Source organism: Furipterus horrens, unplaced genomic scaffold (genome assembly GCF_987537825.1).
Source record: "Furipterus horrens unplaced genomic scaffold, mFurHor1.1.pri manual_scaffold_6, whole genome shotgun sequence".
Lineage (NCBI taxonomy): Eukaryota > Metazoa > Chordata > Mammalia > Chiroptera > Furipteridae > Furipterus > Furipterus horrens.
This window is the reverse complement of record NW_028327176.1, coordinates 141,788,142-141,811,596: the sequence shown is the minus strand read 5'-3', so window position 1 is coordinate 141,811,596 and position 23,455 is coordinate 141,788,142. Positions and strand designations below refer to the sequence as shown.

The 23,455-nt window shown below is 37.4% G+C and overlaps 1 protein-coding gene across 2 annotated transcripts; it reads left to right on the top strand.

The window, feature by feature from the left end:
• The first annotated feature begins 434 nt into the window (after positions 1–434).
• Positions 435–19,450, top strand: COQ3 (coenzyme Q3, methyltransferase). 2 transcript variants are annotated; one of them, XM_090279693.1, is made up of 7 exons: positions 435–567; positions 9,436–9,562; positions 11,565–11,717; positions 13,897–13,996; positions 15,569–15,811; positions 17,521–17,680; positions 19,105–19,450. In XM_090279693.1, exons 1-7 carry the CDS (start codon positions 459–461, stop codon positions 19,314–19,316), a joined length of 1,104 nt encoding a protein of 367 aa, XP_090135819.1. In that variant the 5' UTR covers positions 435–458; the 3' UTR covers positions 19,317–19,450. The 2 variants fall into 2 exon arrangements, with proteins under 2 accessions (XP_090135819.1, XP_090135820.1); XM_090279694.1 differs by lacking the exon at positions 11,565–11,717.
• The last annotated feature ends 4,005 nt before the right edge of the window (positions 19,451–23,455 follow it).

Genomic DNA, 23,455 nt, shown 5'->3' with positions numbered 1-23,455 from the left:
TGGCCTTGACGTTTGGGTACCTTGAAAGTGGATATGATTCTACCTTTAGAGAAGTGCTTACATGCTTTTATGATTCAAAGAGTGTCTTATAGGAGTATAAATGCCCTAGGAGATATCTGTTAAATATGAAATAGAGCCACAAGGGTAAAAAAGAAGCTAGATCACATAGCAAGAAGCAGTAGCATGACTGATGGCAACTGGCTCTGAGGTGTGCAGGGGTCAAATAGGAATAGGCATAATTCTTTAAGTTCCTTTATGATAATAGAAACCTATAGTTTAAATGTATATACAACTTAATCGGATGTTGAGGGTGAAGAATAATTAGTCATATGTATAACGCCCACTAATGCAACCGTGATTAGATTGACTCATGACTGCGCGAGAGTGGATCTCGGAACCTTTTTGTTGGGGCCCTTTTAAGGGAGGGACCGGAAGAGAGGTGGATCCTTTCTGTCGTGATGTGGGGAACCTGCAAGCTGAGCTCCTCCGGGAGTCGTTTTCTAGGAGTGTTTAGGTTGGGGTGCCGGGGTACACAAGCTGATTATCCTCGCTTAACCACTTCGGCGGGTAAGTATGTGTGGAGGTTCCCAGGCTGCAGCCCACCGTGCAGCGCTGCTTTTGTGCGCAGGCGCGCGAGAGGGCAGCGGGCTAGCCCCGGGGCTCTGTGCCGGATCCGGGCAATACCCTTGGTTACTTTCGGTCCGCTCATCGCTGTCTATTGAATGGCTGGTTTGGGCTGTCACCTTCTCTTGCCCAGAGGCTGGGAAAAATAGCCGAGGAGAGAACAGCCCGCCATGGATCGAGCAACTTTGTCTCAGTTTGCTTTGAGCCGGCTACTATGCCGTGCCTGCCGGAGTCTCAAGGTCGTGGGCTTTCTTCCTTTGCCACAGCGTCGAAGGGACACCAGCTGCTGTCTCATAGTTATTAATTAGGTTGTATTAATGTCTTCTTTGATTTCCCTCTTTTCAGAAAGAATTTAAGGCAACTATTCTTACGTTTAAATAGGTTAATTCAACAGACTGTATTGGCAAAGATAAGAAAACAACTCACTGAACCTGATGCTTGTAGAAGACAGTTTGATTATTTGCTCCCAATGTTAACTAGAAGTTAAGTTCATCCTTTTCATGCAACTCATTTAAAAAATACTGTATGTAAGACACTGGGAATTTAAAAATAAAGGATAGATCAAGGGCCTCTTTTAAAAATTGTTAGGATACAACCAAGATTTATTTAATAAAAAAAGAAACTTAAAGGCCCTACAATAGTAAAGTTGGTATTCTCATACCGTGAAAAACAGTGCAGCCTATAAAAAGGATGATTTAAATCGAAAAATGATTAGGATATAGTGTTAAGAAAATGTTTCAAGTCAGTGTGTATTATGAATTTAGAGATATATAGGTGGAGATAGCAGTGATTACCTGTGGTGGAGCTGGTGATCTATCATTTTATCATTTTTTATATACTTTTTGGAGTTTTTGTCAGTAAACATGTTTTTTATAATCAGAAATTTAGAAAAAAATACAATGTAAATATTTCCAGTAATGGGAGTGAACATAGAAGGAGCACCTAATACATATTTGGGGATCCTCTTAAACAGATATTTAGGGAGCTGCCTTGAAGGAGTTGGCTAGTTTTAGGAGCAGCTGGGAGAGGCCAAAGGTACCAGCTTGAATATCTGTGAGGAGGTTTCTGGGAAACTGCGAAGTGTAGATGAGGGCAGAGAGTAGCAAGGGATGAGACAGGAGACTTTTTAGGTCATCACAAGTCCATGAAAGGCCAAGTATATCTCTTGTGATTGACTTTATTTTGAGGACAATAGGAAATTACAGAAGGAACAACATAATCAGACTTGTGTTTAAGAAATAACACTTAGCAGTTGTGCAGAAAGTAGCACAGAGGCGAGCAAGACTAGGCTCAATGAAACCTTAGTAGTCCAGATAATAATGAACCAAGATATTGGCGGGGTAGGGATTTTGTTCCATGATAGGAGCTGAATAAATGACTTCTGAAGTAAATGAAATTCCTCCCCACTCCTTTAAAATCTCAAATACCAGAATGATCACATATTCAAGGTAGAGAAGGAAGTGGTAGCATCTTATTTGTTAATACAAACTGAATTAGTTTCTCTCAGTTGTGGTGATATAGTTTTTAAAGCTCTTGATTGTTCTGTTAGTACTGATAACTGAGTGACTAATTTGCCAGATACAGAGGAGGTGAGAGGGAGATAGGGGTCATCACTGAGCAGACAGCAGGAATGGTGTTAAAATCTCTAAGGCTTAGTTTCATAACACCTTCTATATTCTTATCTATGTATTACAGTTTACATATTTCTCTAATAATATCTCATTTACCTACCTAAAGTCATAAAGAAGGTGGTATTTGAACTGGGTCTTAAAAGGTAGTACAGATAGGTAGGTAGTTCAGATAAATCACAAGACAAAATGTAAATATAAATAATCATTTGCCTTAGTCCATTGGAATTGCTGTAACAAAATACCACCGACCTATTGACTTACTAGCTACAGAAAATTTTTTTTTTGTAGTTCTGAAGACTGGGAAGCCCAAGATTCTGTGTCTCCTGAGAGCCCACTTCCTGGATCATAGATGGAGCCTTCTTGCTCTGTCCTCTTGAGATTTCTTTTATAAGGTCACTAAACCAATCATGAGGGCTACACCCTCGTGATTTCTTCACCTCGCAAAGGCCCATCTAATACTATCACCTTGGGGGGTAGAATATGAATTTGGGGGGAAAGGGACACAAACATTCAAACCATCATACCATTAAACTTAAGAAAAGACACTTAACCTCATGGTAAATTAGAACTACACTGAGATACCATTTTCACCTATTAGACTAGCAAAGATAAAAATGTTTGATAATACATTGCATGGGTGACTGTCAATGTATTATCACTGTGGGGAAACCAACACTAGAAATACTCATTTATTATCCATGGAATTAAACATCTGTGAGTGGCAATTACAAATTTATAAATGCGCATGCATTTGACACAACAATTCTTGGGGTTTTCTACAGGTACTTCCAAACATATATATATATATATATCGTCGTCGGCAGCCGTCCGTCTCGAGAGACGATGGTGTAGCTTCTTAAGAGTCTATCTGCACCGCCGAGAATGGCTGTGCAGTCCGACTCGGGAGTGACATGGTATCTGTCTCCTCCCGTGTTGAATCGACATCTTACGATGACGCTGGAGTGTCCTCTCCAGTGAAGCTGAAGCTACAGAGCCTGGGCAGGGTGATATGGAGGGTGGGTCTGCTGTTGCCCATGCAGCAGACCCCCCCTCTCTTCGCAGCTGAAGGGTCCAAGGGAAAGACGGAGTCAATACAGCTTGGCTTCAGGTGCGCCGCAGGAGTTGCCGGTGTTGACTACAACGTCAAACCGCCTTAGGGACTCCGGCTCCGGATTTTCTGTATGGGTTTACTCCCTTAGCCTTTCCCCTGAAGAGGTATGCTGCAAGGCAGCGGAGGTTTTTTGGAGTCAGAGTTTTCCTTCTCTGATGTGCCCTGACTGGAAGATCGAACCAGCGACACTTAGCTCGCAGGCCGACGCTCAATCCACTGAGCCAAACCAGCCAGGGGAATATATATATATATATATATATATATATATATATATATATATATATATGTAATTGCATATGTAACTCAGTCTTATGTTTTTGAAACAGCAAAAAATTAGAAATAACCTAAATAAATGTCCCTTAATAGAGGCTATTTAGTAAATTATGAGCAAGATAGGAGAAAAATTGATATACAAAAATGATATATGTATAAAATATCTCTAGAAGCTTACATATACATTTAGTAACATTGGTTGCCTCCAAAGAGGAAAACTGGATAACTAGAGTCTCAGAAGGAGGAGAGGTGCTTTGTAGTGAGCCCCTTTGTACTTTTTAATTAAAACCTTTTTATTTTGACATAATTTAAGGCAAGAAGTTGCAAAAATAGTACAGAATATTTCCATATGCCCTTCATTAATTCCTTAGTGATAACATCTTACTTTACCATAGTACATTGTCAAAACTAGGAAATTGACATTAGTATAATACTATTAACTAAACTACAGACCCAATTTGGATTTTACCAACTACCTTCACATGCCCACATTGTGTGTGTGTGTGTGTGTGTGTGTGTGTGTGTGTGTGTGTGACCACATGTAGAGATTTGTGTAACAGCTACTCTAATCAGGATATGGAACTGTTCTGTAAAAACAAAGAAATTTTCAGGTACTCCTCCTTTACAGTCAGTCCCTAACCCCAACCTTAGCTTTTGGCAATCACTGATCTGTTCTCCATATATGTGTGTGTGTGTGTATATATATATATATATATATATATATAAATAATATAAAGAAGACTATCAGAGAAGGAAAACTCTGACTCCAAAAAACCTCCGCTGCCTTGCGGCATACCTCTTCAGGGGAAAGGCTAAGGGAGTAAACCCCGACAGAAAATCCGGAGCTGGAGTCCCTAAGGCGGTTTGACGTTGTAGTCAACACTGGCAACTCCTGCGGCGCACCTGAAACCAAGCTGTATTGACTCCGTCTTTCCCTTGGACCCTTCAGCTGCGAAGAGAGGGGGGGTCTGCTGCATGGGCAACAGCAGACCCTCCATATCACCCTGCCCAGGCTCTGTAGCTTCAGCTTCACTGGAGAGGACACTCCAGCGTCATCGCAAGATGTCGATTCAACACGGGAGGAGACAGATACCGTGTCACTCCCGAGTCGGACTGCACAGCCATTCTCGGCGGTGCAGATAGACTCTTAAGAAGCTACACCATCGTCTCTCGAGACGGACGGCTGCCGACGACGACGACGACGACGATCTGTTCTCCATTAATAGAACATTGCTGTTTCAACATGGAATCAATCATAATACACTAAGTACCTTTTGAAATTGTTTTTGTTCCCCACTCATCATAAATACGCTTGAAATCCATCCAAATTGCGTGTAGCAATAGTTCATTCTTCTTATTTCTGAGTTGTATTTCACAATACAGATATACCACAATGGTTTGTTTAAACCTTCACCTATTGTAGTATATTTTGGTTGTTTCCAGTTTTTGACTATTATGAATAAACTTACTAGGAACATTTTTGGACATATTTTTGTGTGGACATAAGTTTTCACTTCTCTGGGATAAGTGCCCAGTATTGCAAGTCCTAGGTTGTATGATAAATGTATGTTTAACTTTATTAGAAATTGCTAAACTGATTTCCATGGTGTCTATACCATTTTACGTTCCCACCAGCAATATATAAAAGATCTATGTGCTTCATAACCTGGCCCATGCTTGGTAATATCAGGATGGTTATATTTCAGTGGCTATTGATATTTAACATTGCTTCATGTGCTTATTTGCATTTGTATATTCTCTTTGATGAAATGTATGTTTATGTCCATTTTATAATTGGATTGCTTTTTAAAAAATTTTTATGGGAGTTGTGTTTTGTTTTTCACTGTTGAGTTTAAAGAATATCCTTCTCTATTCCAGATGGAAGTCCTTTGTAAGATATGTGTTTTAGAAATATTTCCTCCCAGTCTGTGACTTTTTCTTTTTCTTAGTAGGGTCTTTTTCAGAGCAAAAGATTTTATTTTTGGTTAAGTTTAATTTAATCACTTTTTAAAAAATATGCTTTATTGATTATTCTGTTACAGTTGTCCCAATTTCTTTTCCCTTTGTTCCCCTCCACCCAGTGACATCCCTCGCTCCAGTTGTCCCCCACCCTTAGTCCATGCCCATTGGTTGTGCAATAGTTCTTCTCAACATCTTCCTGTCTAGTCCACTCCCTCCTACTATGCTTCTTAATTCCTCTACCATCTCACTCCCTTCCCCTCCCTGCTGACCTCCCCCCATAATGTTCCCCATACCTATAATTCTTTTTCCACTCTTGTTGCCTACTTAGTTTGTCTTTGTTTTGGTTCCCTAGCTTCTGTTGTTAGTTGTTGTGATACAGTTTTCATTTTAATGTTCATAGTTTTGATCCTCTTTCTCCTAAACAAGTCCCTTTCACATTTCATATAACAGTGGTTTGGATCTGATGAACTCCTTCAGTTTTACTTTGTCCTGGAAGCACTTTCTCTGCCCTTCTACTCTGAATGACAGTTTCGCTGGATAGAGTAATTGTGGTTGTAGGTTTTTGCTTTTCATTCCTTTGAATATTTCTTGCCAGTCCCTTCCTGCCTGCAGAGTTTCTTTTGAGAAATCAGCTGACAGTCTTATTGGGACCCCTTTGTATGTAATTCTCTTCATCTCTCTTGCTGCTTTTAAATTCTCTCTTTATCCTTAATTATTGACATTTTGATGATAATGTTTCTTGGTGTGGTTCTCCCTGGGTCCAGTTTTTTTTGGAACTCTCTGTGTTTCCTGGACCTGTAAGTCTATTTCCTTCCCCAAGTTATGGAGGTTGTACTTCATTATTTTTTCACATAATTTTTCAATTTCTACTTCTTCTTCACCTTCTGGCAACCCTGTGATTCAGATGTTGGCCGGCTTATAGCTGTCCTATAAGTTTCTGAGCCTCTCCTCATTTTTCTCACTTCTCGTTCCTTGTTTCTGTACTGGTTGACTGTTCCTTCCCTATGTTCCAATTTGTTGATTTGATCCCTGGTTTTCTTTCCCTCACCACTAGTTTCATATGTGTTTTTGTTCATTTCAGCAGGACTAGCCTTCATTCCTTCCCTGTCTTTTTAAAGATATGTTGTTAGGTCTGTAAGTGCTTTTATAACCAAAGTTCTGAACTGTGCCTCAGAAAGATTTCCTATCTGCTGCTTCATTAGATTAGATATTTGCTGTCTGGTCAGCTGTGTCACCGGGATCTCTATCGTGATCTGTGCCATCTTGAAGTTTTGTATTTACCTTTGCTTCCTGGGCAGGGCTGTTATACCTCCTATACTATAAAGAGTGGAGCCTCGTGCACTTGTCACAACCGGGTGACCCGACTCACCACGCTGTGGCGTTTTCTGTGGGGGTTGGGGTCCAAGATGGATTCCTGCCTTTCACTCTCTGCTGAGAGACCGGGAGCCTCCTCCTCTGTCCCCAGCCCCACCAGGCCTCACAGTCCAAGGCAATGGAAGTCTGCCTTCCCCAGCTTTGGAATCGCAGGCTGACGGGTCTGGTCTGCAGCTGGGAGTGCTCCCCAGGTGCTTCTCGCCTCCCCTTAAATACGACGGGTGTCTCTGCTTACCGCTGTCCCATTGCCGTCGCTGTGGCTGCCTCGGACAGCACAGCTTGACCTCTCTTCCCCAGCTTCGCCCCTCCTACCTGTCCAGATGAGCACCACTTCTTTATAACTTCATACATTGGACTTCCATTTGTTTTCTGGAACTTCTGGTTATTGCTGGTTTTGCAGTAGTTGTATTCCTTCTTAGTTGTGGAGGGAGACGGAACTTGTCGGTCTAGGTCTCCATCTTTGCCGGAAGTCTCCTGTGTTTGTTTGCTTCCATGTCCCAGGGAGAGCTGTCTCTCCTGTTTTGTTGTAAAGGGCGGAGCCTTAGGTATTTGTCAGTAATGGGCGACCTGTTTCGCCACGTTGTGGTGCTGTATTCGGGGGAGGGGTCTGAGAAGGAACAATGCTACTTGCTCAGCACTCGCCCCTTTTCCAGGCATTTCTCCTACTTCCACACTGGACTGGCGCCTCTCTCTAGCTGCTGCCCTGGCCATCGTTCCCAGAGTGGGTGGGTCTGCGGACGTTCTAGGGCCATGGGGGCCCTTTAAACAAGTGGACTCTGCTAAGGTTTTAGCTATGCATTCAATTTCTTTACTAGTTATAGGACTAGTTAGGCTACCTATTTCTTCTTGTACGGGTTTTGATAGTTTGTGATCTTCACGGAATTAGTCCATTTTGTCTAAATTGTAGAAAAGTTTGTGTAGTTTTTAGTATTCCCTTATAATGCTTTTTATGTCTCTTGGGTTCATAGTGATATCCCCTCTTTAATTCCTGACATTGATAATATAGATCTCTTTCTTTGTCAGCCCTGCTAGAAGCTTATCAAGTTTATTAATTTTGAAAGGAATTAACTTTTGGCTTGATTTATTTCATTTATTCTGTTTTGTTTTAAATGTTATTCATTTCTACTCTTATTATTATTTTCTTTAGTCTGATTGCTTTGGGTTTATTTTACTTTTCTTCTAGTTTGCTCAGACAGTAACTTAGATTGTTGACTTGACACAGTAATATGCATATTTTCTAATATGCATATTTAGTGCTATAAGTTTCCCTCTAAGTACTGCTTAAACTATGTCCACAGGTTTTTATATATTGTATATTTTAATTTGTTTCAGTTTTGTTTCCCTGGGACTTTGTCTTGACCCATGGATTGTTTAGAATTGTGTTGTTTAATTTCCAAGTTTCTTTTTCTTTTTATGTTATCTTTCTGTTATTTATTTCTAGTTTGAGTCCTCTATAATCAGAGAACATAGTTTATATTATTTCACTCCTCTTATAGTTGTGAAGGTTTATTTTATATCCCAGGATGTGGTCCATCATTATGAATGCTCCATGCATGCTTGAAGGAATGTAAATTTTGTTTTTGTTTGGATGGAACGATTTATAAATTTTAATTAGTTTTTATTGCATTATTGTATTATTCAGTTCTTTTGTATGCTTGTTGAGTTTCTGTCTAGTGGTACTGTCAATCACTGAGAAAGGGGTGTTGAAGTCTTCAACTATAGTTATAGATTTATACCTCCTCTCAATTGTATTTTTGCTTTATGTGTTTTGAAAGTCTGTTGTCTGGCAAATACAAATTTAGTATTGCTTTATCTTCTTGGTGAATTGTCCTTTTTATCATAATGTAACGAGCATGGTGATTTTCTTTGCTCTAAAGTTTACTTTGTCTAAATTGAACAATTAATATTCAGCAGCAAAGTAAATAGTTCATAAAGCACATCTCTATATAAGTTTGGACATATAGACAAGATGAGTGTTATTTAAAAGTTTTTATGAGGTTATTTTTGTGAAGGGTGTTGAACATACGTGTAAGTCCATTTTATGTAACTAAACGGAAGTGACAGAATTTGAACTAGTTCTGATAAATAATCTCACAACCAATATTACCCTAGTTTAAAAGTTAATGTAGTTTTAATTTGAGTATTATTTTAAATAATTTTATGCAGCATAATGTGGATGCAAAAATTAATGGCATGAAAAACTTTTACATATGCATCACTTACTTTTGCTAATTACAGTTTCATAAACGTCTGATTAGAATTAGATGGCAGAATGCAAGATCTTTATATTTTAGAATAAATATTTTAGAATAAAATCCAAAATTAAGAAAAATACCCTTTTGTTTATCATTGTAGTATAAGATTGCCATATAAAATAATTTCTTCAAGTACATGTATGTATGTATATTAGGAATTCATACTGTGCTTTCTCTAGAGATTTCTCTTTTTTTTTTTTTTCAGTTTATTTAGAGAATCAGCTCAGTTGGACTCTACAAATTAAACCATGGGTTTTCAGTAAATACAGAATTATGTGGTTCAAATCCTATAGAATGAATTTTGCCTACTTGAACACAATGAAACGTTACAGGTAAGTTTATTCATTACTGTGGCAAATATTTACATAATTATGTGAATAATAGTTTTATATTGGTTGTGTTTAATAAACTCTGTCAGTATTTAATAGCTCATGTGATTTGATGAAGGTGCTTTTTTATCTAAATAATCTTATTTCTCCAGCAACTTTTGAGTTTGGAATATTTTAAGCCCACAGAAAAATTATAATACTGTATGTAGTGCATACCCTTTATCCATATTCAGGGGTAGCTTTTATTTTTAATATAAAACTCTATGACTTGAAGAACTACTTTTTACTTCCTCATATCTTTATGACAGGACAGAAATAATACAGTGTTTAAAATTATAAATGATTAGGGTACAACATAAATAGTATGATAAGGTGGATAAGTATACATTTTAGGTAGCAAGATTGAATCACAGTAATTTTTCTCTCTATTCTTATTTTATAAACCTGTTTCTAACTTTGTAAAAGATATTGCATGGGGTTAAGGCTTTCACTGGTAAGTGAGCAGCTCTTTTAAGACTGGGTGTGTGTGAAGTCATTCTTACAGTCAGCTGAGCCACCATCTGCTGTTACCTGTTGTAAGTTACTCCTTGATTACTGAGCCTTCACATGAAGCAAAAGGAGGGTAACATTCACAAGATAATATTAAAGAATGACATTCAACACTTGAGAGGATAATAAATAATCACTGTAGTATGTATTCTATGTAACCAAGAAAGACGTAAAAATTTGAACAGCATTACCTATTTTAACGTTACAACCTTATTTTCTTTTACCCAAGAACCTTTGGAGGATTTTTCTACTGTGTACTTTGACATGGAACTTGGTATAGCTGTCTGTCTGATTCCTGTTTAGTTCCTGTTTTATCCTATCTGGTTAAAAAAGGTTTTTTTTTGTTTTTTGTTTTTGGTGAATTATATGCTTTTCTGGGCCTCTTCCCTCAGATTATTCAATTGACAAATGTTTCCTGAGCACCAACTGTGTTCCAGGAAATGTACTAGTCACCAGGAATAAAATGGTGAGCAAAACAGTCCATGCCTTTCTCTCACAAAGAGCTTACGTGCAGTGGGGAGACAGGATCAAATAATCACATAGCCCCCATGAGAAAGTATAAAGTTGTATGGGACTTAAAATAGGGAAATATGATCCATTTTGGAGAGTCAGGAAGAGTTCTTAGATGACATTCCATTCAAACTAAGAGCTGTAAGATGAGAAGAAATTAAATAGAATGTACAGGAGGGAAGGGGTATCGTGGGAGCAATGTTCCAGGGAGAGGGAACAACATATACAATGTACCTGGGGAAGGAGCATGAATGGTCAGTTCAAAGAACTGAGAGAAGGCCCACATGACTGAAGGGGGGAGGATAAGAAGAGCAGTGAATAGTTGTGGGAAACAGATTGCAGGAGGTGAGGTAGGAAGCAGACAGGATAAACTAATCAGAAGGCTGGGATAATGATTCAATAAGAGATAATGGGAGCTTGGACTAGGGTGATGGCAGTAGACATGGAGAGAAGATGGGGGTACCTGGGTTCAAATCCTGACTGCCACTTAATCTCTCTGAGATTCCTTTTTCTTATCTATGTAATAGAGATAGTAATAGTAGTAGGTACCTACCTTATAAAGTTGCCAGGAAGACTAAATGAAATGACATATGTTGAATTCTTAAATAGTAACAACGTTTTAGCAACTGCTCAGTAAATGGTTACCACTACTACCACTGCCACCACCACTACTACTACTAAATGTGACTCAGAAAGCCAAGTTTTATAGTTTCATTTTCATCATAACTAACTTTGAAAGCAAATTAATTTTGTTTCATCTGTGAATAAAAGTATATTTATAAGCAGTGTGATTGTAAGGAAACTTGGTTTTGAATCATCAAAAATGAGCAATGCATGGATTCAGAATCTAATAAATTGTAAATTAGAATAGCTTTCTACGTAACATGTTCATGTTACATTTTTAAAAACATAAGTTTTTGCCTGGCTCTGTGTTTTGACCTCCTAGATACCTTTGGACAAGACTGTACAGTACTTCGCGAACCACTGTAGATAGCAATGAGATAAAAACCTTCCTGACCCTGGCTCACAGGTGGTGGGATGAGCAAGGAGTATATGCACCTCTTCACTCTATGAACGACCTGAGGGTGCCATTTATTAGGTAACATTACACAAATTCTAAGTCTTTCAAAATACAGGTATTTTTAATAATTGATCTTTTCAGTTCATTTTTCCTTGGTTTATACCTACGTTCAAAATGCCATATTTAAGTTTGCTTTAGAAATTAGGGAGATTCTCTTCTAAGTCCATGGTTTGAAACCACTGATTTTTAAATAACATTATCCAACTTTTAGGCTGCTTTTGTAAATTAACTTGAAGCAGTTTTGATCATTATCTGGTAATTAGAATCAAATTTTTATGAAAAGGAAATAGGGTCCTATGATATCAAGGTCATTTTTATAGCAACTTTGACCTTTAGGCAATTCAACAAATATCTACTGAAAAATACTTATGAGAACTTACCTTGTATGGAGCTTAGACACTGCAGAAGCTACTAAGACATTCATCATTCAAAACATAGTCATGTACTTCAGGAACTTATAGTTTACTGTCAGAGGTAAAGGTTTCATTAGACTTTGTTTATCAAGAAATTGTTCATTCATTCTTATGTTTTCTCATTTATTTGTTCATTAAACATTTTTGAGCAATGGACATGGGCATGGCACTGTAATAGACACAGAATATCAAGGAACCTCCTGACTGGTTTTTGCTGGTTCCAAGGGAAATTGGCACCTTTTTATTACCACTGAATTTGTGGATCACTGAAACATGACAGAGAAAAGCGAAATGTCATTCTTTAGGTTAAATACTGGTTCTCAAGGTGTTAGAAATGAAAAATTCTCAGGTCTCACCCTGGACCTGCTGCTTTGTGGGGTCATGGACTGTGTTTTAGAAAACCTTCCAGATAGTTCTGGTATCCTGTTCAAACTACTGGGACACCATCATTTTATAGACCACTCTAAAAAATGTCACCCAGGGCAGTGCAAGTTATGGTTAGAAGTTTAGATTTTATTCTGAGTATAATTGGAAGCCATAGAAGGGGAGTAATATGATCTAAATTATGATATAAGAGTCATTTTGGCTGATGTGTGAAAAATGGCTTGGCTTTCATTTGAAATGGCTCGTTTCTGTACGTTACAACATTCTGAAGTTATGTAGTTAACCACTATCTAGGTTAGTCTTAGAAGTCAATTAATTTAATTTTATTTTATTTTTTTAAGACTTTATTTATTTTTAGAAAGAGGGGAAAAGGGGAAGAAAGGGAGGGAGGGAAACATGAATGTGTGGTTGCCTCTCATGCGCCTCCAAGCGGGGACCTGGCCCACAACCCAGGCATGTGCCCTGATTGGGAATCAAACCAGCAACCCCTTGGTTCACAGGCTGGTACTCAATCCACTAAGCCATACCAACCAGGGCTCAATTAATTTTAATAGCAATAAAATATATCCTTAGATATCCTTATTATATATAACATTATTTTAATAAGTATAATTAAAATTCATATGTAGTCCAACTTAAAAGTTTAGTTTACAATACTATATGTATGTGCACTTATGTTTGCACATGTGGTAAAGCATTAATGTGATTATCTTAGAATTAAGTTTACCCGATTTGGATGCCTCTTTACATGATTGTGATAACACCACTAATTTAGAAGATTAAAAGAGACTCAATTTAGAAGGAAATACATGCAAATTCTGAAAATACAGATTCCAATTTGTTTCTTCTAAGCCCTGTAAAATAACCTATTTGTTGCAGACATAAAGTGGGGATAGCAAGTACTGACAATGTTAACATGTTATCTCAAGCAAATAAATTAGGTTAATCTAAACTAGATTATTTTAAGTTTTTCTTTAGATTATGATGAAAAATAATAATTAAGTCATAATTATTGCTAGATTATTTCAATAGCTTTACTTTAAACCTCTTGCTTTTGATTATTAAAAATACCTCGCTCCGGTCAGGTAGCTCAGTTGGTTAGAGCATCATCCTGATACACCAAGGCTATGCATCCTATCCCCAGTTAGGCAGAACAAGAGATCGATGTTTCCCTTGCTCTCTCATGCTCTCTCGCTCTTTCTCTCTCTCTCTCAAATCAATAAGTTAAAAATATTAAAAATATCTTATAAATTAAACAGTTATTTAATGCTGAAAATAAAAGACCTGTTTTCCCCCAAATCATTAATTCTTTTAAAATAAGAGTTTACTATTTTATTGAAAATTGTACACTTTAAGACTGAATTGATATAATTTTTATATGTTTTGAATTTTTTAAAAAGAGACAATCTTTTAAAAACAATTGCTAATCACCAACCAGGAAAACCTTTATCTGGGATGAAGATTCTTGATGTTGGCTGTGGTGGTGGACTGTTAACTGAAGTAAGTGATTTACAACTTTTCTGCCATTTTTAACTGGGAAAAAAAAATTAAGAAGTAGGCTTATGTCTCATTTATCCTTTTAACAGATAATATTGCTTATTAAAAATGTCTAATGTTTTTAATATTTTTATGATTATTAATGAAAGTACTATATTTTCTTAAAAATATAAAAATTTCAGAAAACTATAGTGAGGGATTTTTTTTACACCAAAATGAGGCACTACTCATTTGAATAGCTTTGGAAATTTTGTTGTCTCATCTGTCCCAAGAGATTAGGCAATTTCCACTGGTTTAGATGCTATGACAAGCCATTCTTTTGCCTTTTCTTCAATATCAAAACCTAACAGAGTTTTGCCTCCTTGTGGGACTTTACTCCTCTCGGGTGCTTTAGAGTACTTGGAAGAATGCTCATTCTCTGAAGATTTACTTTAGCTTATAGCAAATTTTATCCTCTGCAGCTTTATTTTGTGTTCTTCTATCAACACAATAACTTCATTTCGATGCTGCATCATAATCTGATTTTTGAAAGATATTTGAAGCAACAATATAGGATATGAATGTAAATGAAGGTTCTGTGGGAGGTGTTATTGTCAAGGTTCATAGCAGCAGGCTGAGAGTGAGCCTACCCAAGGCCTTGGATGCGAAGCTGAGTTTCCACATGCACAGAAGACATACGTGTTCTTTATATGGCAGTGGGCTGGTTTCTCTGATATCAATTATAAAATTTCAGGAAATGTAAAATATGTAAAAATATATCTCTTAGTAAAAGGCGAAAGATTTATACGATCTGAAGAGAAACCAGAGTATGAAATACATCTCTTAGAATCAAGAATAGGTGGTGTATCAAATTATGAATAAGATTTTATTATATGTGTTCTATAATCTTCTCAGGGTATTATTGCAAATCTTATGTCTCTAAAGTTAAAATAATTTTATTTATACTTTCAACTTATTGACTAAAGAGTTGTAAAATAAATGCTATGCTAGTTTTGATAAATATTAAGGCTGTGTTTAAAACCTTGGGCATTTCATGGAAACTGATTGGATATAGAAGTCGAAAGAAGACTTAGCTATGAAGAATCATTCCTGTCAGTTGCTGAAAAAGCTATCAAGAAAATTTGACAATTTGAATACCAAAATCTGCTGTTTTTACAATATGTTATGTTTATTGCACTTTAAATGTGTCAATACTATGCTATGTGCATGTTAACTGTACCTAGAGAATCTGCTGTTTTTACAATATGTTACATTTAGTGCACTTTAATTATGTCAACACTGTACTATGTGCATGTGAAATGTACCTAGAATATATAAATAATTTTTTTCACTATTTGCAAGTAGTTCTTGATGAGTTTTTTGTTGTGATTACTGTTCTCACTTTTAAACTTTTTATTATGGAAATTTTCAAATGTGTACAAACTAGAGAAAATGCTTTAGAGAACTTCCTTATATCCATAAACAATCTCCAATAATTATCCCCTCATGGTTAATCTTGTTGCCTTTTTGATAAGCTTTTTATTGCTAACGTGTTCTATTTTCTTCCTGAGGGTAATAGTTTTTTTACATCATTAGCCTCTAGGGCGGCTTGGGGCTTCGGTTATTGGAATTGATCCTGTGGATGAGAACATTAAAACAGCAGAGCACCATAAATCATTTGATCCAGTTCTGGATAAGAGGGTAGAGTACAGAGCATGTTCCCTGGAAGAGATTGTGGAAGACTCTGCGGAAACGTTTGATGCTGTCATAGCCTCTGAAGTTGTAGAGCATGTGATTGATCTGGAAACATTTATACAGTGCTGCTGTCAGGTGTTAAAAGTAAGACTTACAGAATTTACTTGTTTGACTTTTCTTTTCAGTGTGTATATGTATCCATAGCAATAAATGTCTCATAATACTTGAAACCAGGAAGCCTGGAGTAGGGAACTGCATCTCTGCTGGAGATTACTTTTGCCTCTCAGCTTGCCCTCAGTACCGGGCTTTTCTACATCCACTGTTTTGATGATGTTCAGGGAGCTTGAAAAATATTGGTGCTAAACATTGCAATACAACCAATAGATTTATAGTGATATTATTCCATTGGTACAGTCTAGATTAAATATCTAATAGACATTGAATGACAATAAGACATTGGTTTGGATTAATACTTAAAAATCAATAAAAATCACTATTAGCATAAATTTACTTAGCACTTGCTAAGTACTCTGTAAGTGATATGTGTAACAGTGTTCAGCTTATAAAAGAATACTTCATGCATATGATCTCACCTGATCTGACCTACAACCAGATTAGGAAGATAAGGTGGGCATTATTATGACCTCCTTTGACCAATGAAGATCAGTATTTGGGAGATGTCAAAAGTCACTTGGTGTTTAAGTTAAGGGTCACTAGATACTAAAGGGGGGTTTAAAGCTACATCTTTTGATTCCAAATCTGGTTTTTCTCATTACATTATTATGCTTATATAATTTGCCACAGAGTCCTCTGAAAGTGATTCCAAATTTTTTTTTAAAATAAATATCCCTAAAGTATTATTATTGTTATTACTCTGCTCACTCTGTTGTTTATATATTCAAGGGGTAACACACTAAGGTCAAGAGCTAAAATAAGGCAGTGCTTACCCTTACCTAAATAGAACTTTTTAAAAGTGGTTTTTCTTTTGAATGATTTTAAATTTATAAGAGCTGCAAAAAATTAGTGTTTGCATATATGCTTCACCTAGTTTCCCCGGTTTTTCACAATTTTTCCCCTAGTTCTATTGAGATATAACTGACTCATAAGTGATTCTTAAGGTATTTTAGAATACTTGAGTTTTACAGAGAAAAATTACAATATGTGATGAAATAGTGCTTTTTTTAAAGTATATTTTATTGATTATTCTATTTCAGTTGTCCCAATTTTCCCCACTTTGTCCCCCTCCACTGGATACCCCTTCCCATGTCCATGGGTCATGCATGTAAATTCTTTGGCACACAAGTTAAAAATCTCTGCTTTATACTAATGAAATCAAAACAAAACAAAAAATTTTCAAGCCTTAATCATTAATGTTTTTGTCAAAGAACAGTTACTGGTGTCATTCACCTGCATGTGGGGCTGTACTCTGTACCAAAAAGTGAGACAGACTCAGCAGCCAAAGAGAAAGCAGCGTGGACACGTATTAAATCATAAGCATGGACATGTGACAAAGAAGAGCTGCCTGATCTCATTGCTGTACTTCTATTATAAAGTATTTGATATGTACAAAGCAATGCATATAGCATAAATATGTCATAGTGATGTATGATTTTAAGAGTTGTAAGCGTTGTTGCATAACCTCAGTAACTGTATCAGTAGTGGATTGCCTTTAGTAATGAATTTCTCAAGAGGAAAAAAAAATGCTATTTTTGTAAATTATATTTTACTCATAACATGTATCTTAACTACACTTGAATTATTTGGAAAGAAGGAGGATGGTGGGGGAAGCCAAGCCTTAACCTAATTGATACTCCTGACATTTAAAATTTTACTTCTATACATATATTTTTTAGCCTGGTGGTTCTTTATTCATTACTACAATCAACAAAACACAGCTATCCTATGCCTTGGGAATTGTTTTTTCAGAGCAAATTGCAGGTATTGTACCAAAAGGTACTCATACCTGGGAGAAGTTTGTTTCACCTGAAAACCTAGAGAGCATTCTGGAATCAAGTAAGTATTAAGAATTTTTCCAGTTTTCAAGGCCCAGCTGAACTTTTAATGTACCTATAATTATTAATCACACAACATAGCACTTAATTAAAGAGGCCATAGTTCTTTGGATGTTTGTTTCATCTCCTCAACTAGATCATAAACTCCTTGAAGTTAAAATTAAGTATTAGATACCACTTCTCTCTAACCTTGACACCTAACCCAAGGCCAATCAAATCATAGGTAATCAATGAATACTTTTCGGCTGTGTGGTCCTCACTTGTTTAAGGATGAGATGCCAATGTTTATTACTTACACATCCTGAGTTTGTCCTGTTGAAGCCCTTTTTGTGTCAGCTTAGTTTATATATTATCTTTTCTGATTACCCGTACTCAGATGTATTTTGAACTTCCTTATCAAGTTTTATGTTTTTTATGCTACTTAGAGCATGCCTTATATATGATTCTTTTGGTGTTTTCAAGCCCCTTTCCGGACTGTAAAGTTCTTGAAGTCAAACCATGTCTCTTCTTTGTACTCCTTGCAATGCCTAGCTTGGCTGTACACATCATTAACATTAGATTTATGTGTGCAATTCATATCAAGTAACATTTATCAGTTTATTTGTTTGGCATTTGGTATTCCTGTTAAATACTTAGTCTCATGTATGTCTCATGCTTTTTGTTGATAAAACAGTATATCAATAAACTTGATTTTACTTGAAATATCATCAGTCCAATGCAGTAGTAAGTTCTAAAGATTTCTGCAAGTAACTTTGTTGAAAATAGGGTAGAAAAAAATGTTTTAAAGATGCTTTATAGGAACATGACTTGTTGCAAGTATTTTCTGAAAACAGCTAATGTTTATTGAGTATTTAGCAAATTCCAAGCGCTGTGCTACTTTTTACATATACCTCATCTCATTCTAACAATTCCGTGATATATGTTCTGCCCATGTGAGAAAACTGAAATTCAGAACAGTGAAGCAACTTGCCCAGGGTCATCTAATAGGTGCCAGACCTGGGATTTGAGCCCAAGCAGTTGGCTTTAGAGTTTATGTTCTATGCTTCAATATAGAATGATCAGCACAAGGTTGCAAAATATTTTTGCCCATTGAGTTAGGAATCGTTTTTATTTTTTTTTAAAGATTTTATTTATTTTTAGAGAGAGGGGAAGGGAGGGTGAAAGAGAGAAAGAGAAACAGTGAAGTGTGAGAGAAACATGATTGCCTCTCTAACGTGCCTAACCATGGACCTGACCCACAACCCAGGCTTGTGCCCTGACTGGGATTTGAACCACTGGCTCTTTGGTTCACAGGCCGGTGCTCAGTCCATTGAGCCACGCCAGCCAAGGCCAGGAATATTTTATTAACTTGGAGAGTTGCATGAGACCCTTGGCACTTGGGAGGTAAATATTTAATAAATTTACTCTTTGTGATATGTTTTTCAGATGGTCTGTCAGTTCAAACTGTGGTGGGAATGATCTACAACCCCTTCTCAGGTTATTGGCATTGGAGTGAAAATACCAGCCTTAATTATGCAGCTCATGCTGTGAAACAGGAACCCCCAGAGCCTGCTGGGTTTGTTTTAAAGGAAGAAACAGAAGAGCTTCAAGCTAAAGCCTTCACCAACCCAGCTGTGCATGATGAGCTGAAGAAATGAATTGTTTCTAAGGACTGTAGTAATGTGGCTTGAAAGCCTGATGTTTACAAATACAAAAAATATACAGTTTCATTTTTGAGAGAAGATTATGCAGAAAGAAAGTCAATAAAAAGGGCCAAAAACCTTTGATAAAAGTTTTTGTTGTTGTATCTAATAGCTACTTTTATGGGCTTATTCTATGGATAAAAAAGTTTTGTCCAGGTGTTGTGTGATTAGGAGCTTATGATTCTCAGCCTTTGTTATATAAATAGAACATACCTATTTCACTCATTTTACAGATTATATATGTATATTTTCCATCATAGTATGCACATACATATATGCTATATAATATGTTTTTAATTTAAAGGAATCTGTATTATCTGTGTTCTTTATTTGATTTAGTTTAAGGCAGTTATGCTTCTGACTGAAGAAAACCAAATATAGTTTTATACCACTTATATTTGGGAAGATAAAATATATTTTTTCCTTTATTTTGTTTATTTTTTTAATCCTCACCTGAGGATATGTTTATTAACTTCAGAAGAAGGGGGCAGGGAGAGGGAGAGGGAGGGACGGAGAGAGAGAGAGAGAGAAACAGAGAAACATCAATGTCAGAAGAAAACACTGACCAGTTGCCTCCCACACATGAGCAGACCAGGCATTGAACTCACAACCTTCTGGTGTTCAGGATGACACTCCAACCAACTGAACCACCTAGCCAGGGCTATTTTTTCCTTTAAATTTTAGTTTGTTGGAAAGCAAGTGGATTGTTAAATATGTGCTGGATTTGGACTTAAACATTAAAACCAAGAAATTCAGATTATGCTGGACATACTTCTCTCTAGTGTTCCATAAATGTTTTTTGGTGCCTTTCTTTTGTAAGTAGAAAGGATTTTTTTAAAACTCAATTTAAAAATTCAGTTATGGAAATTTCCTTTTTCAACTAACTTTTATAGTAGAGGGGCTGACTTGAAATATATTTTTGGCCTCTTGATGTATATGTGTCCCTGGCTTTTTCTGAAGTCCATTGCTGTATAAGAATATTCCTAGGGAGTGTATTGGGCACTCAAAATTAGGAGCTCCCTTTGGCCTGCACTTAAAAGTTTGATTCTGAGTCTGAATTTTGGTAGTTTTATTACCAAAGCAAAGCTTCATCATTCTGTTAGAAAAAAATGTTCGTATTAAAGATTAATCTAAGACACATGTAGCGGAATTGATTAAAAAGCAGTTCAACAAAGTGCATTTATTTTAGAAAGCTCTTTCAGTTATGAAAACTATATATTAAGTGCTGAAAATTCAGGATGATTCAGTAATAGCTACTTCTGATTTTCACTTGATTTCCTATAGAATGAACATATGAAAATTGTGTGCATCTGTTTATGATCTAATTCCATCATTCAAGCCAATTTTAATCAAATTCCAGGGGAAACAGGCTCAAAAAGACACTGCACATTTTAAACATATATTTTATTTATTTATTTTTAGGGAGAAGGGAAGGGAGGGAGAAAGAGAGGGAGAGAAACATCGATATGTGAGAGAAACATTGATAGGTTGCCTCTCACACACCCCCAACCGGGGTCCTGGCCCACAACCCAGGCATGTGCCCTGACTGGGAATGGAACCTTTTAGTTTTGCAGGACAGCGCCCAACCAACTGAGCTACATTGGTCAGGGTGACACCGCACATTTTAAAAAATGCATCTGTAGAGTTGGGATTGCCCAGCTGGAAAATATTAATTTTGAGAACTACCTGCTTTTGAAAAGTAGTAATCTAACAATTAGGGCTTTGGGGGGTGGGTGTGGGGATCAGGGGTGTACGTTTAATCTACAAACCTTCCCTCAGAAACTCTGAGTTCATGAGTCCCTTGCAAGAAATGATGATGGAAACTTTATGGCTGATATTCCAGCAAACGAGATTGCAGACTTGTCTCAGAATGGACAAGAAGAAGGCTGGAGAAAGCAAGAAGGTGAATTTGAATCTTGGTTTGGGTTGAAAGTAATAGCTGTGGGAAGCTGGGCAGTGACCCAACCACCTAGTGCTGTGAAAGGAGTAAGATTGGTCAGTGCAGTTATAATGATAAAAACTGCAAAACACCTTAGGGTTGGCTCAAAGGGCTATGAGCGCTAGGAGTGCAAAGCTTTCAGCACTTAGAAGTAGCAATAAATGATGGCAGAAGGGTCGCACAGCAGGCAGGTGGTGACAAGGAAGAAGTCAAGTGGTAAAGCTTTTTCCAAAACTTCCATAAGGAACAATAGGACCCAGCACACAAATGCAAAACTCCTATATAACCTGAGGACCCTTCTGGAAGCAGGATTCTAGAAACTAGCCTAGTTAGGAGACTAGAAGAGAAAACAATTGTAATTGTTACTGAAGCTTTGATTTTTCCCAAAGTTGCTATGTTCTGAGGAAAATTAGTGGTATGTAGGTATGTAAAACATTGCTAGATTTGTGTGTGCTATTTTTTTCCTGAAGACAAAACGTCACAAAAAATTATATTTAATTCTTTTATTTATGTCTACAAGTTTGTAGGACATGCTAGAAATGTCACATTGTTTATCCCTAAGTCATGCCTGAGTCCTCTCAAAGAGAAAGGTCAATATCTTTGCAGTGGTGATATTGGGAAACTTTCTACTTTTTGATACCATGTTTGGATTTGGAAAACGGGTGCTATTTGGATAGTAAGGTTGAACATTTTGTTGGATTTGATTGTGATCTGTTAACAGTCATTTTATAGAAAGACTCCACAAAGAATCATTCTTTGTAATTGTGTTGCCTTAGAGATTAGTTAAAGGTGTCCCTATCATTCCAGTGAATTCCACAGTGGAAAATTGGTAAGCTTTTAGAATGAAGTTTGTCTTGTCTTTCCCGTCCCAACACAGCCAAATACATCAAAAGAGCTGTCCCCATTTTTCTCACTTTCTCACTTCTCTACTCACTTTGGTCTGCCTTCCTCCATCATTGCTTTGTTGAAACAGTTCTTGCCAAAGTCACAAATTGACCACATGACTATATCCAATTTTCAGCTCTTATCTTACTCATTTGACATTGTTAATTACCTATCTCCCTTAAACATTCTCCTCCATTTCCATGATTTCACCTCCTTTGACTAACCACTCTTCGTCAGTCTAAATCTCCTTTTCTTCTTCTACCCACGTACCTGTTGGCTTTGGTTGAATGGTTCCCTGTGCCCATACTTTTATAGTCTCGTGTAAATCTCAAATTATCTTATTTTGACTGTGCCATCTTTCCTATTGGGACCCTCTATGATAAACTGACCCACACCCAACCTCTTCTTAAAATCCTTTAGTGATTTCTCATTGCTTCTAAGATGAAAGGCCTAAATTACTCAACATGACTGGGTGAGTATACCCAAGCAGGGTATTGGTAGTATCTGCTTAGAAGGTTACACTGCCAGTTTTCTATTTTAGCCTGTAAATGCTGCCCTCAAGACTGTAAAGGAGGAAAGAGGAAGGACATCTCTAAAATCAGAGAAGGAAAACTCTGACCCCAAAAAACCTCCGCTGCCTTGCGGCATACCTCTTCAGGGGAAAGGCTAAGGGAGTAAACCCCGACAGAAAATCCGGAGCCGGAGTCCCTAAGGCGGTTTGACATTGTAGTCAACACCGGCAACTCCTGCGGCGCACCTGAAGCCAAGCTGTATTGACTTTGTCTTTCCCTTGGACCCTTCAGCTGCGAAGAGAGGGGGGGTCTGCTGCATGGGCAACAGCAGACCCTCCATATCACCCTGCCCAGGCTCTGTAGCTTCAGTTTCACTTGAGAGGACACTCCAGCGTCATCGCAAGATGTCGACTCAACACGGGAGGAGACAGATACCGGTTATAAGCTCATCCGATTGGCGAAGGAAACGAGCGCCAGGGGTCTCCTCTGACGGTGGGAGAGGTCATCGCACCTCACTGGACAGCTACCGTCTCGCCATGGCTCGCCTGCCCCACTGGGTGCGTGGGGATCAGAGAGGCGCCTCTCGAAAAGTGGGCCACAAAACACCCGCACCAGTTAATTCCAAGCAAACAACAAGAAAGAATCCTCCGGCTCTTCGCCTCGCTAGCTGGAACATCAGGACCATGTGCCCCGGACTTACTGCAGACCTTCCGTGGATCAAGGGTGCCAGGAAAACCGCTGTCATCGATAGGGAACTG